Genomic DNA, 12737 nt, shown 5'->3' with positions numbered 1-12737 from the left:
GTGGGCGACTGCCGTGATGTTGTCCGACTGGATCAACACCGGCTGACCCTGAAGCAGGGGTTTTGCCAGGCTTAGAGCATTGTAAATCGCTCCTAGCTCCAGTATATTTATGTGAAGAGACATCTCCAGGCTTGACCATACTCCCTGGAAGTTTCTTCCCTGTGTGACCGCTCCCCAGCCTCTCAGACTGGCATCCGTGGTCACCAGGACCCAGTCCTGTATGCCGAATCTGCGGCCCTCTAACAGATGAGCACTCTGCAACCACCACAGAAGAGACACCCTTGTCCGTGGCGATAAGGTTATCCGCTGATGCATCTGCAGATGCGATCCGGACCATTTGTCCAGCAGATCCCACTGAAAAGTTCGTGCGTGGAATCTGCCGAATGGAATCGCTTCGTAAGAAGCCACCATCTTTCCCAGGACTCCTGTGCATTGATGCACAGACACTTTTCCTGGTTTTAGGAGGTTCCTGACAAGTTCGGATAACTCCCTGGCTTTCTCCTCCGGAAGAAACACCTTTTTCTGAACCGTGTCCAGAATCATTCCCAGGAACAGCAGACGTGTCGTCGGGTTCAATTGAGATTTTGGAAAATTCAGAATCCACCCGTGCTGTTGCAGCACTACTTGGGTTAGTGCTACTACGTCTTCCAGCTGTTCTCTGGACCTTGCCCTTATCAGGAGATCGTCCAAGTAAGGGATAATTAATACGCCTTTTCTTCGCAGAAGAAACATCATCTCGGCCATTACCTTGGTAAAGACCCAAGGTGCCGTGGACAATCCAAACGGCAGCGTCTGAAACTGATAATGACAGTTTTGCACCACGAACCTGAGGTACCCTTGGTGTGAAGGGCAAATTGGGACATGCAGGTAAGCATCCTTGATGTCCAGGGACACCATAAAGTCCCCTTCTTCCAGATTCGCTATCACTGCTCTGAGTGACTCCATCTTGAACTTGAATTTTTGTATGTACAGGTTCAAAGATTTCAGATTTAGAATAGGTCTTACCGAGCCGTCCGGCTTCGGTACCACAAATAGCGTGGAGTAATACCCCTTTCCCTGTTGTAGGAGGGGTACCTTGACTATCACCTGCTGAGAAAACAGCTTGTGAATGGCTTCCAATACCGTCGCCCTGTCTGAGGGAGACGTTGGCAAAGCAGACTTTAGAAACCGGCGAGGGGGAGACTTCTCGAATTCCAACCTGTAACCCTGAGATACTACCTTCAGGATCCAGGGGTCCACCTGTGAGCAAGCCCACTGCGCGCTGAAATTCTTGAGTCGACCCCCCACCGCTCCTGAGTCCGCTTGTAAAGCCCCAGCGTCATGCTGAGGGCTTTGCAGAACCCGGGGAGGGCTTCTGTTCCTGGGAAGGAGCTGCTTGCTGCCCTCTCTTACCCTTTCCTCTGCCTCGGGGCAGATATGACTGTCCTTTTGCCCGCTTGTTCTTATAGGACCGAAAGGACTGCGGCTGAAAAGACGGTGTCTTTTTCTGTTGGGAGGGGGTCTGAGGTAAAAAGGTGGATTTCCCGGCAGTTGCCGTGGCCACCAGATCCGATAGACCCACGCCTCCAGGGTATCAATATTTTCAGTCAGGGAATCCGACCAGACCACCCCAGCACTGCACATCCAGGCTGAGGCGATGGCTGGTCGCAGTATAACACCAGTATGTGTGTATATACTTTTTAGGGTAGTTTCCAGCCTCCTATCAGCTGGATCCTTGAGGGCGGCCGTATCAGGAGACGGTAACGCCACTTGTTTTGATAAGCGTGTGAGCGCCTTATCCACCCTAGGGGGTGTTTCCCAGCGCGCCCTAACCTCTGGCGGGAAAGGGTATAATGCCAATAACTTTTTTGAAATTAGCACTTTTTTATCTGGGTTAACCCACGCTTCATCACATACATCATTCAATTCCTCTGATTCAGGAAAAACTACAGGTAGTTTTTTTCACACCCCACATAATACCCCTTTTTGTGGTACTTGCAGTATCAGAGATATGTAAAGCCTCCTTCATTGCCGTGATCATATAACGTGTGGCCCTACTGGAAAATACGTTTGTTTCTTCACCGTCGACACTAGATTCAGTGTCCGTGTCTGGGTCTGTGTCGACCGACTGAGGTAAAGGGCGTTTTACAGCCCCTGACGGTGTCTGAGACGCCTGGGCAGGTACTAACTGGTTTGCCGGCCGTCTCATGTCGTCAACTGATTTTTGTAATGTGCTGACATTATCACGTAATTCCATAAACAAAGCCATCCATTCCGGTGTCGACTCCCTGGGGGGTGACATCACCATTACCGGCAATTGCTCTGCCTCCACACCAACATCGTCCTCATACATGTCGACACACACGTACCGACACACAGCAGACACACAGGGAATGCTCTATTGAAGACAGGACCCCACTAGCCCTTTGGGGAGACAGAGGGAGAGTTTGCCAGCACACACCCAAGCGCTATAATATATATGGGAACAACCCTATATAAGTGTTGTATCCTTATAGCAGCTTAAATATAGTAATATCGCCAAAAAAAAGTGCCCCCCCTCTCTGTTTTACCCTGTTTCTGTAGTGCAGTGCAGGGGAGAGTCCTGGGAGCCTTCCTCACAGCGGAGCTGAGCAGGAAAATGGCGCTGTGTGCGGAGGAGAATAAGCCCCGCCCCCTATTTCGGCGGGCTCTTCTCCCGGAGTTTGTGAGATCTGGCAGGGGTTAAATACATCCATATAGCCTCAAGGGCTATATGTGATGTATTTTTAGCCATAAGAAAGGTATTATACATTGCTGCCCAGGGCGCCCCCCCCAGCGCCCTGCACCCTCAGTGACCGCTGTGTGAAGTGTGCTGACAACAATGGCGCACAGCTGCAGTGCTGTGCGCTAACTCATGAAGACTGAAAAGTCTTCTGCCGCCTGTTTCTGGACCTCTTCAATCTTCGGCATCTGCAAGGGGGGTCGGCGGCGCAGCTCCGGGACCGGACTCCATGGCTGGGCCTGTGTTCGATCCCTCTGGAGCTAATGGTGTCCAGTAGCCTAAGAAGCCAATCCATCCTGCACGCAGGTGAGTTCACTTCTCTCCCCTAAGTCCCTCGATGCAGTGAGCCTGTTGCCAGCAGGACTCACTGAAAATAAAAAACCTAAAAACTTTTTCTAAGCAGCTCTTTAGGAGAGCCACCTAGATTGCACCCTGCTCGGACGGGCACAAAAACCTAACTGAGGCTTGGAGGAGGGTCATGGGGGGAGGAGCCAGTGCACACCACCTGATCCTAAAGCTTTATTTTTGTGCCCTGTCTCCTGCGGAGCCGCTAATCCCCATGGTCCTGACGGAGTCCCAGCATCCACTAGGACGTCAGAGAAATGGACATTGCATTAATTCTAGATGCCAGCAGGCAAATGTCCCTCTGTGCATCCCGCATATATAAGACGACGTCTTTTATATGTTCTATGGTTAGCAAAATAGTATCCCTGTCGAGGGAATCAATGTTGTCTGACAGGGTATCAGACCATGCTGCTGCAGCACTACACATCCATGCTGAAGGGGTGGTAGTCATGTGACCGCCGGTCGGCTGACCGACAGTCACATGACCTCCTCCGTGAGCCCGACGGCTCACTATCACGATGGTCGGCATGCCGACCAACAGGGACTATTTCCACTTGTGGGTGTCCACGACACCCATAGAGTGGGAATAGAACCCGTGGCGACCGCAGGTCGCCACCGAGCCCGCAGCGTGGCGAGCCCGCAAGGGGCTTGCTGCACTCGCCCCTCCCCGCCGGGATCCAGGCGTCGGTAAGGTGACCGGCGGTCAGGAGACCGCCGGTCACCCGTACTACACCCATGCTGAAGCAATAGCAGGTCTCAGTATAGTACCCGAGTGTGTATACACAGACTTCAGGATAGCTTCCTGCTTTCTATCCGCAGGCTCCTTTAGGGCGGCCGTATCCTGAGACGGCAGTGCCACCTTTTTTGATAAGCGTGTGAGCGCCTTGTCCACCCTAGGGGATGTTTCCCAACGTAACCTGTCCGTTGGCGGGAAAGGGTACGCCATCAGTAACCTCTTAGAAATCACTAGTTTCTTATCGGGGGAACTCCACGCTTCTTCACACAATTCATTTAATTCATCAGATGGGGGAAAAGTCACTGGCTGCTTTTTCTCCCCAAACATAATACCCTTCTTGGTAGTAACCGGGTTAACATCAGAAATGTGCAATACATTTTTCATTGCAGTAATCATGCATCAGATGGCCTTTGTAGACTGTACATTTGTCTCATCCTCATCTACACTGGAGTCAGACTCCGTGTCGACATCTGTGTCTACCATCTGAGCTAGCGGGCGTTTATGAGCCCCTGATGGCCTCTGAGACGCCTGGGAAGGCGCGGGCTGAGATCCCGGTTGTCCCAAGGCTGCTGCGTCATCGAACCTTTTATGTAAGGAGTTGACACTGTCTGACACTTCCACATATCCATCCAATCCGGTGTCGGCCCCGTAAGGGGCGACACCACACTTATCTACCCCTGCTCCACCTCCACGTAACCCTCCTCATCAAACATGTCGACACAGCCGTACCGACACACCGCAAACACACAGGGAATGCTCTGACTGAGGACAGGACCCCACAAAGTCCTTTGGGGAGACAGAGAGAAAGTATGCCAGCACACACCACAGCGCTATATAACACAGGGATTTACACTATAATGAGTGATTTTCCCAATAGCTGCTTATTTTCCTATTTGCGCCTAAATTTATGTGCCCCCCCTCTCTTTTTTACCCTTCTTGTACAGGATACTGCAGGGGAGAGCCTGGGGAGCGTCCTTCCAGCGGAGCTGTGAAGAGAAAATGGCGCTGGTGTGCTGAGGAAGAAGGCCCCGCCCCCTCAGCAGCGGGCTTTTCCCGCGTTTTGTATAGCTTAATGGCGGTGGTTTTTACACATATACAGTTTTCCAGACTGCATTATGTGTATTTAGTGCCAAAAGGTATTCTTATTGCTGCCCAGGGCGCCCCCCCCCCCAGCGCCCTGCACCCTACAGTGACCGGAGTGTGTGGTGTGCAGCGGGAGCAATGGCGCACAGCTGCAGTGCTGTGCGCTACCTTAATGAAGACCGGAGTCTTCTGCAGCCGATTTCATCTCCTTCTTCTGTCTTCTGGCTCTGCAAGGGGGACGGCGGCGCGGCTCCGGGAACGGACGATCGAGGTCAGGCCCTGTGTTCGAACCCTCTGGAGCTAATGGTGTCCAGTAGCCTAAGAAGCACAAGCTAGCTGCACGCAGGTAGGTTTGCTTCTCTCCCCTCAGTCCCACGTAGCAGTGAGTCTGTTGCCAGCAGATCTCACTGAAAATAAAAAACCTAACAAATACTTTCTTTCTAGCAAGCTCAGGAGAGCCCACTAGGAGCACCCAGCTCTGGTCGGGCACAGATTCTAACTGAGGTCTGGAGGAGGGGCATAGAGGGAGGAGCCAGTGCACACCAGATAGTACCTAATCTTTCTTTTATAGTGCCCAGTCTCCTGCGGAGCCCGTCTATTCCCCATGGTCCTTACGGAGTTCCCAGCATCCACTAGGACGTCAGAGAAATAACAAATATTAGCCCCTACCGGTCAGCTGTCCTCCTCCTCCCTTCCCTATCCCTCATTGGCGGGAGTGGTTCATAGTGGAGTGCTGCGAATACTGAGCAGCAGGCAGTCGGGCAGGTGTGGATGTGGGTGGGAAAGGAAAGCTGTGTATGCAGGCGGGAACTGGAAGATATGTATGCAGGCAGGTGGGCTGGCTGGGTGGTGAGATGCGGCGGCCGTGACCTATGATATCACACCGCCGCATCTTCAAGGCATAGGTCACGGCCAGAGCACGACTGATCCTCTAAGAAGAGCCCGGGCCAACAGTTCACTCTGAAGGTGCAGGAAGCTGCTCTGGCTCCGCGGCACACCTTGCAACTGGTCGCGGCACACTAGTGTGCCACGGCACACAGGTTGAAAAAGCCGGCTCTAGGACGTAAGAGAAAAACTCTCTGGAGCCCCAGAGTGTGCATCCTCTCCTGAGGGCACATTTTTCTAAACTGTCCATAGGAGGGGGCATAGAGGGGAGGAGCCAGCACACCCAGCTGCAGAGATTTAAAGTGCACCAGCTCCTTTGGACCTCATCGTACTATGTGACCCAAGTATCACTTATGGATGCTAGAGAAATAATGCTTCCACGTGATGCTATAAAGACACGGCTAAAAAGGAGGGGAAATAGTAATATTCAGTAAGAGTTGCAGGAAGACAGTTACAGTCTAATAGATACAGTTTTTGTCACCTGTCACCTACATGTAGGAGGAAGACGTGACACTGGGGTACAATACTTCATAACAAGTGGTTCCTAGTAGGAATGTGCTATATTCTCATCCTTTCATTCCACACAAAGGTTGCCTGCAATGTTTTTTGTCAACACATGCTTTAAATCAACTGAAGGTGGAAAACCTGTTGAAATCAATTATCTGTTTTGTAATACATGTAAAGGAATAAAAAATAAAATTATATATATATATATATATATATATATATATATATATATATATAAAAGCAAGACTGTACCTTGATTTTAGGCTCGTCTTTTGACCTCTCCAAATCTTTCTCCGGAGCTCTTTCACATTTCTTTTGCTTTTCTGCATCTTTACGTTTCCTTTTCTCCTCCTCTTTCCACTTCCTTCTTTCTTCTTCCCGCTGTCTCTTTCGCTCTAGTTCCCTCCTCCTTCTCTCCTCGCGCTTTTCATCTCTTATTCTCTGAAAAATAGTTTGTGAAACCGTTCAACATTCATGAAGCAGAGATAAAAGTTATTACAAAATTTAGTACAAGTAACCCAGACATCAGATGACGCACTGTCCAGCTTAATATGAAATAAAGGTTATACTCCAATGAGCTACTTAATTAGCTTAACCTGTCAGCTGGTTGCAAAAGAACAAAGAAAACCATTAAGCGCTGACTCTGAGTCGGGCGGATCTCTATGCACGAATGCAAATGGCGTGTTTTGTCCTACAGCACATGCACATTTACACAACTTTGCTTATGTCCGCTCTATTCTGGCGCATGGAATTTGGCCAGATTGGGCTTTCGAGGGTAGAAACGGGAGATAATGAGAGCGCAGAGCCACCCTGACGTGGCGCGTATCTAACTCTCCATATGATTCTGAGCTGTGCATACAGAGAAGCAAAGCATGTTCCTTTCCCTAGAATGGGGCTGGTGCAAGTGCCTACTGTAATAGTAGAAGTTGGCATAAAATTAATCAGTGGGCAGCACGGACATGCAGAACTCTGATTCCCACATTAGCATAAGGTAGTAGATGTGGCTTCTGTGGCTGCCCACAAACACAGCTGCTTTGCATGTGACTCAGAATCAGTCCCTAATAGTGCACCTGTTTCCTATCATGTAAGCAATCATACTTTAGGCTTTAACCAATATTCATAGATATGCATCCTATTTATTCACTATGTGTCTCACTGGTTCCTAGTGAACCGATTGGTCCACACCAATCTTTGGATGCATCAGCATGCCAGCAAAAGCAGCCATTCAACATTTTACTGCCTCTCATCAACTGAAATAATTATAGCAAACATCAAATGCCTGGTTGTTTTTTTTTAATTTATGTCATCTACAAAGAGTCCAGGATTCGCAGCTGGTGCACAGGTGTATTCATTACTCACTGACACATTTTAAAAGATCCACAGATGGATCTAATTATTTCACTTGTAATTCTGAGAGGTGGCCTGGAAAACATACACTGTTTGGGGTCCCGAGAACTGAGTTTGAGAACCTATAGAATAGCACATATCACAGTGTAAGAGAGAATAGGAAAGTCATACCTGTCTATTTTTTAAAAAGCTCAACAGTGGAGTGGTCTTCTTGGCTGTGAAATACAAAAGGCACATCTTCAAAAGACTAAATGTGTTTTTACTAAAGGGTATAACAATGCAAAATGAAACTTAATTAGAAAGAACAGTTTAACATCTCGACACAGCATGCTCACCCAGCACTCTGGCAGGCGCGATTTACCCTGCTATGGAATCAACATAATCACTCCCTTCATTTAAGTTTCCTCTGACTTTACCTATCATTTCTTTATTCTTGGCCTCTATTTCTTCCAGCAGAGTCTCTGGGGTAGAAGTCAGCTTCTCTTCATCCACACTGTATGCATCTAAAAACTTTCTGTATTCTGGATCTTATTTCAGAGGAAAAGAAATGCAGAGCCATGGTTAAGATCTGCTACGTGAATTAATGTGATGTGTGCAGCCTAGATGGAAAGTTTACTTTCATGAAATGACATCTAACACAGTGCCCTCTTTATGCAGCATCAGCTACCATCCTCTTGAAGCATATTATCACCTCTTCAAGTCAGGTGTCAGCATGGAGCTTGGAATGCCCAATCAGCTGCACAGCAAAGAGTTAATATTTTATAAGAGTGAGTCTAGGGGGCCCTACACATTGGCTGATCCGCCGCCGAGCTGCCCGACGGCGGATACGGCCGACCTGGCAGCGGAGGGGCAGTGACACGGGGAGTGAAGTTTCTTCACTCCCCCCATCACCCGGCCGCATTGAAGTGCAGGCAAATATGGACGAGTTCGTCCATATTGGCCTGCATGTACAGCCGACGGGGGACCAGCGATGAACGAGCGTGGGGCCGCGCATCGTTCATCGCTGGTGCCTCCACACTCAAAGATATGAACGGTATCTCGTTCATTTATGAACGAGATCGTTCATATCTTTGACTGATGTCGGCCAGTGTGTAGGGCCTATAGGTCTCTCATTCCTGGAGTGTATGGCTTACAGCAGAGGTTCTCAAACTCGGTCCTCGGGAGCCCACACAGTGCATGTTTTGCAGGTAACCCAGCAGGTGCACAGGTGTATTAATTACTCACTGACACATTTTAAAAGGTCCACAGGTGGAGCTAATTATTTCACTTGTGATTCTGTGAGGAGACCTGCAAAACATGCACTGTGTGGGCCCCCGAGGACCGAGTTTGAGAACCTCTAGCTTACAGGATGCACTGCTACAGTGGTCACTTGGCTGGGTAACTGGTCAGTTCCTAGTACAAATCAGATGAACTACTGTAAATCCCTGATAGAACTGGCTTGTGGTTACAGCATCAAAACATCTGCACCATGGGACATTTTGCAAGTATCAGGAAGAGAACAGATGAAATCCTTAATAGGACTCTAATATACAGCACGACATATACCTAGTAAACAATGGGGTAGATGTATTAAGCCTGGAGAAGTGATAAAGCAGTGATAAGTGCAAGGTGATGAAGCACCAGCCAATCAGCTGCAATATGTAAATTTACAGTTAAGAGCTGATTGGCTGATGCATTATCACCTTACACTTATCACTTCTTTATCCCTTCTCCAGGTTTAATACATCTGCCCCAATATACCTAAAGAGGTATAGATAAAAAGCATCATGAAACATTGGGTTTAACCAAATAATAGCGTAGGCCTCCCACTGTTGTCATTACACTACTCCCTTAACAAGCACAAAAAAAAAAAAAAAGTAAAACTATTGCTAAAGAGAACTAGATATGTAGCTGTGCGAAGTCTCTACAGTCCACGTTTATTATCACCTTATACAGAAGGAATTTCAGAGCACAAACACATAAATATGAATATATAATGCATAAGAATAGTTTTTATTTTTATAAAATAGTTTCAATGTATATAAATGTCAAAGACGCTCCTTGAGTTTCTCCAAGCAGCCTATAGACTGCATTACCGTCATCAATAGTTCCAGTCTTGGAATCCTTTTTCTTGCTTTTCTTTTTTGCTACTTTCTGAAAAGGTGCAAATTCCACAATAGCTGGATATTCCTGACCTGCAACACAAAACAGTTGTATGTATAAATGTGCTTCATATAGACGTGTTTGACAGCGGCCTCACACAGGATGCTACGCTTATAATCCACTGTCACTCACTGTGTAGGACATGGGTCTTCAACCTGTGGCCCTCCAGCTGTTGTGGAACTACACATCCCACCATGCCCTGCCGCAATTCTGCTATTAAGGCATGTTAAAACTGAGGCAGGGCATGCTGGGATGTGTAGTTTCACAGCAGCTGGAGGGCCGCAGGTTGAAGACCCATGGTGCAGGATCTGGCTTGCCTCCATTCCCTAACTCACATCATGACACTGCCCCACATACACCTACTGATGTCCTAACAAAATCACTCATCCAGTCCTCGCTTCCCTACAGCGCTATCATCTCCCGAGTACATTCCAATGATCTCATCAGGTAAAGGTTGTCCATCCCAGCCCACATCAAAACTGGGGGACACAGATGTGCAAGAGCACTCAGACTCTAGTCAAACGCAGATTAAAAGATAATTATATTCAATACAAAAAGATAAAGAGGAAAAATCTTTACAACTTACCTTTGTGATCAATGAACACATAGCCATCGAAACGATCTCTAAATAACATAATGTCATCTTGACTTTTAAAATTAATATATGCCCTTGAGAACATATGGGGAAATAAGCTGTGGACAAAACAAAGAATATTGGTTATATTGGAGATATCTGAATGTCATTGGGGCAACTATACACCAATAACATGACATGTGATGGCAGGACTACGCTAAAACTCATAATATCCCAAAAACAGATATTAGCGGTCACTAGGCTATATGCAAACTGTTGTGGTTATTGCGGTCTCTCTCAGTTCTATTTTTGGGCCAGATAGAGAGATGTACGCAGTGCCGATGTTTACATAGTTGAGCGATTATCGGCCGACTGCGCATGCATCGCAGTCAAACTGTGCACGCCTCAAGGTACCTTTGCGATGTTGCTCGCAGTAAGATCAATTTGCAAAGTGATTGACAGTCAAGGACAATTTGAGGGTGATTATGGGGATGTGTGGGAAAAAACGTAGGTCTGTCGTGATTGTTTTCGGGGTGTGTTTTAGCCTACAATTGCAATCCCATAAGTAGAAAACATGGCGCCAGCGCGATCATAGGGTCACTCAAATGGTCGATTATCGAACCATGATCTGCGTCCAAAGCTGAATGTTTGTGCACAGTTGCTAGGATCTGCAAAGCTGCCGGTGGGAGTCTCAATACATTTCCAGATGGCAGCAGCATATTTTAACACATCTGCGTACAGGATCACAGCTGTGAATGCATTAGCCCTTGTACATCTCTGAATCAGACCCTGTGACAGGACAACAGCGCAGAGACAGATGCTCAGACCAAGATCATTGTATTTGTAGTAAACCATGTCCTGCTTTCCCCACCCTCTGCTGCTAGATAGAGAACAAGGATCTCTAGGTTAGTATTGGTCTTTCCTCCATTTTCTGTTAAGAAAGTAACAGAAGGGAATGTGAAAATAAAAAAATCTGAGTATACATGGGCACATGAAATCCAATGTCTAACTGACTGCTGTGCATCTTTGCACATCACATCTAATAAATATACTATTAGTGTATTGCTTGTCAATAAGAATTCTTAATAAGTACAGTGGTTACCTGGAATCATTTGCAAAAAACTCAAAATAATCATGGTCAGGCAGAGGTAGCAGATGCTCTTCCAGCTGCTCTTTGGTAAGACTTGGGGGCAAGCGACGAATCACTACCTATAAAGATAAAATACGAAGTCATTAAAGTGTCAGATCAGCTGTAGGGTAGACGTACGCAACCTATAGCTCTCCAGCTGCTGTGGAATTACAAGGGCCTGCATGCCATAGCACGCTGGGACTTGTAGTTCCAATGCAGCTGAAGAGACACAGGTAGCTAGCCACAGCTCTGGCATGATGACTGCAGCTTCTGATATCTAAAAAGCACTACAGGACACAGCAAGGCAAGCAGGCTGCTGGTTATCACCACAGTATGCAGAGCCACTTACCTGCCCTGCATGTGCATAGGAGGGATACTGTGAGGGTATCTATAATTGTGTAAGCGCTGACAGAGGATCAGATAAGCCCATGTTGTCAACACTGGAGGTGTCATCCCACTGCCTCATGTGAGGGTAAGCCAGGCCTGATCCTCCTCACCTTGCTCAGGACTTCCCTCTTCTCCTTCACCTTCTCGGGCCTGTCCCCGTCCTCCGCACTGGCCTGCTCCCCTCTCCTCTCCTTAGGCTTTGTGTTCTCCTTGTCTTCCTTCATAGCTCCCGGAGGAGAGGCGGATACAGGTTCGTGATGGCCACAACTACAGATTCCGAGTCAAGCGCTGCTGCTACTGCTGCTGCTGGACTTCTCCCCAGCAGTCTCCTGTCCCGCTCTCTGATTGGCCTGCCATCGCGTCACGTGGGTACTACTAGCACAAATAGTGGCCATCTTGAGTGAGGCATTACCTGACCAATACTACAAACAAGCGTCACTTTTAATTTAATACAAAGGAAACAACAAGCCTCAAGTAAACACATAACGGTACGTAGCCACCAGCCTAGCTTTTCATATTTATATATTTGTTACCCTTCACACAATACGCGTATAGGATAACTTGCTCCTTTGCAGAGTATCTGTCAGTCATGGAACTTTTCCCTTCACAACATGGCCGCTGTATGACGTCATCTGTTGCTGTGCTGCTGTGAAATTCTCGGTAGACTGTAAAAATCGCGAGATAATACTACTTCCCGCAGGATTCATTGGTTTTTGCCTAGTTACAGTACGTGATGTTGCTACTCAGGAGATCGTGTTGGCGAAAAGACTAATTCATTCTATAACATATAACAGGTGACTTTAATAGAAAACACATATATTGTTTAAAATTCCTCCGCCGTGCTCCTTTTTTTAAAATCTTT

The 12737-nt window shown here is 47.5% G+C and overlaps 1 protein-coding gene across 1 annotated transcript in view; it reads right to left on the bottom strand.

The window, feature by feature from the left end:
* UPF3B (UPF3B regulator of nonsense mediated mRNA decay) overlaps positions 1-12608 on the bottom strand; it is a 30657-nt gene extending 18049 nt beyond the window's left edge. Inside the window, exons 1-7 of the mRNA XM_063937333.1 lie at positions 11986-12608; positions 11462-11568; positions 10372-10478; positions 9719-9817; positions 8060-8170; positions 7815-7858; positions 6549-6737 (exon numbers count right to left, since the gene is read on the bottom strand). Coding sequence (XP_063793403.1) covers positions 6549-6737; positions 7815-7858; positions 8060-8170; positions 9719-9817; positions 10372-10478; positions 11462-11568; positions 11986-12099 — 771 coding nt within the window. The 5' untranslated portion in view covers positions 12100-12608. The remainder of the gene's footprint in view (positions 1-6548; positions 6738-7814; positions 7859-8059; positions 8171-9718; positions 9818-10371; positions 10479-11461; positions 11569-11985) is intronic.
* Positions 12609-12737: the final 129 nt, after the last annotated feature.

This window comes from Pseudophryne corroboree, chromosome 8, assembly GCF_028390025.1.
Source record: "Pseudophryne corroboree isolate aPseCor3 chromosome 8, aPseCor3.hap2, whole genome shotgun sequence".
Classification (NCBI taxonomy): domain Eukaryota; kingdom Metazoa; phylum Chordata; class Amphibia; order Anura; family Myobatrachidae; genus Pseudophryne; species Pseudophryne corroboree.
Note: the sequence above shows the minus strand (reverse complement) of the source record. Positions and strands in the feature narration are given on the sequence as shown.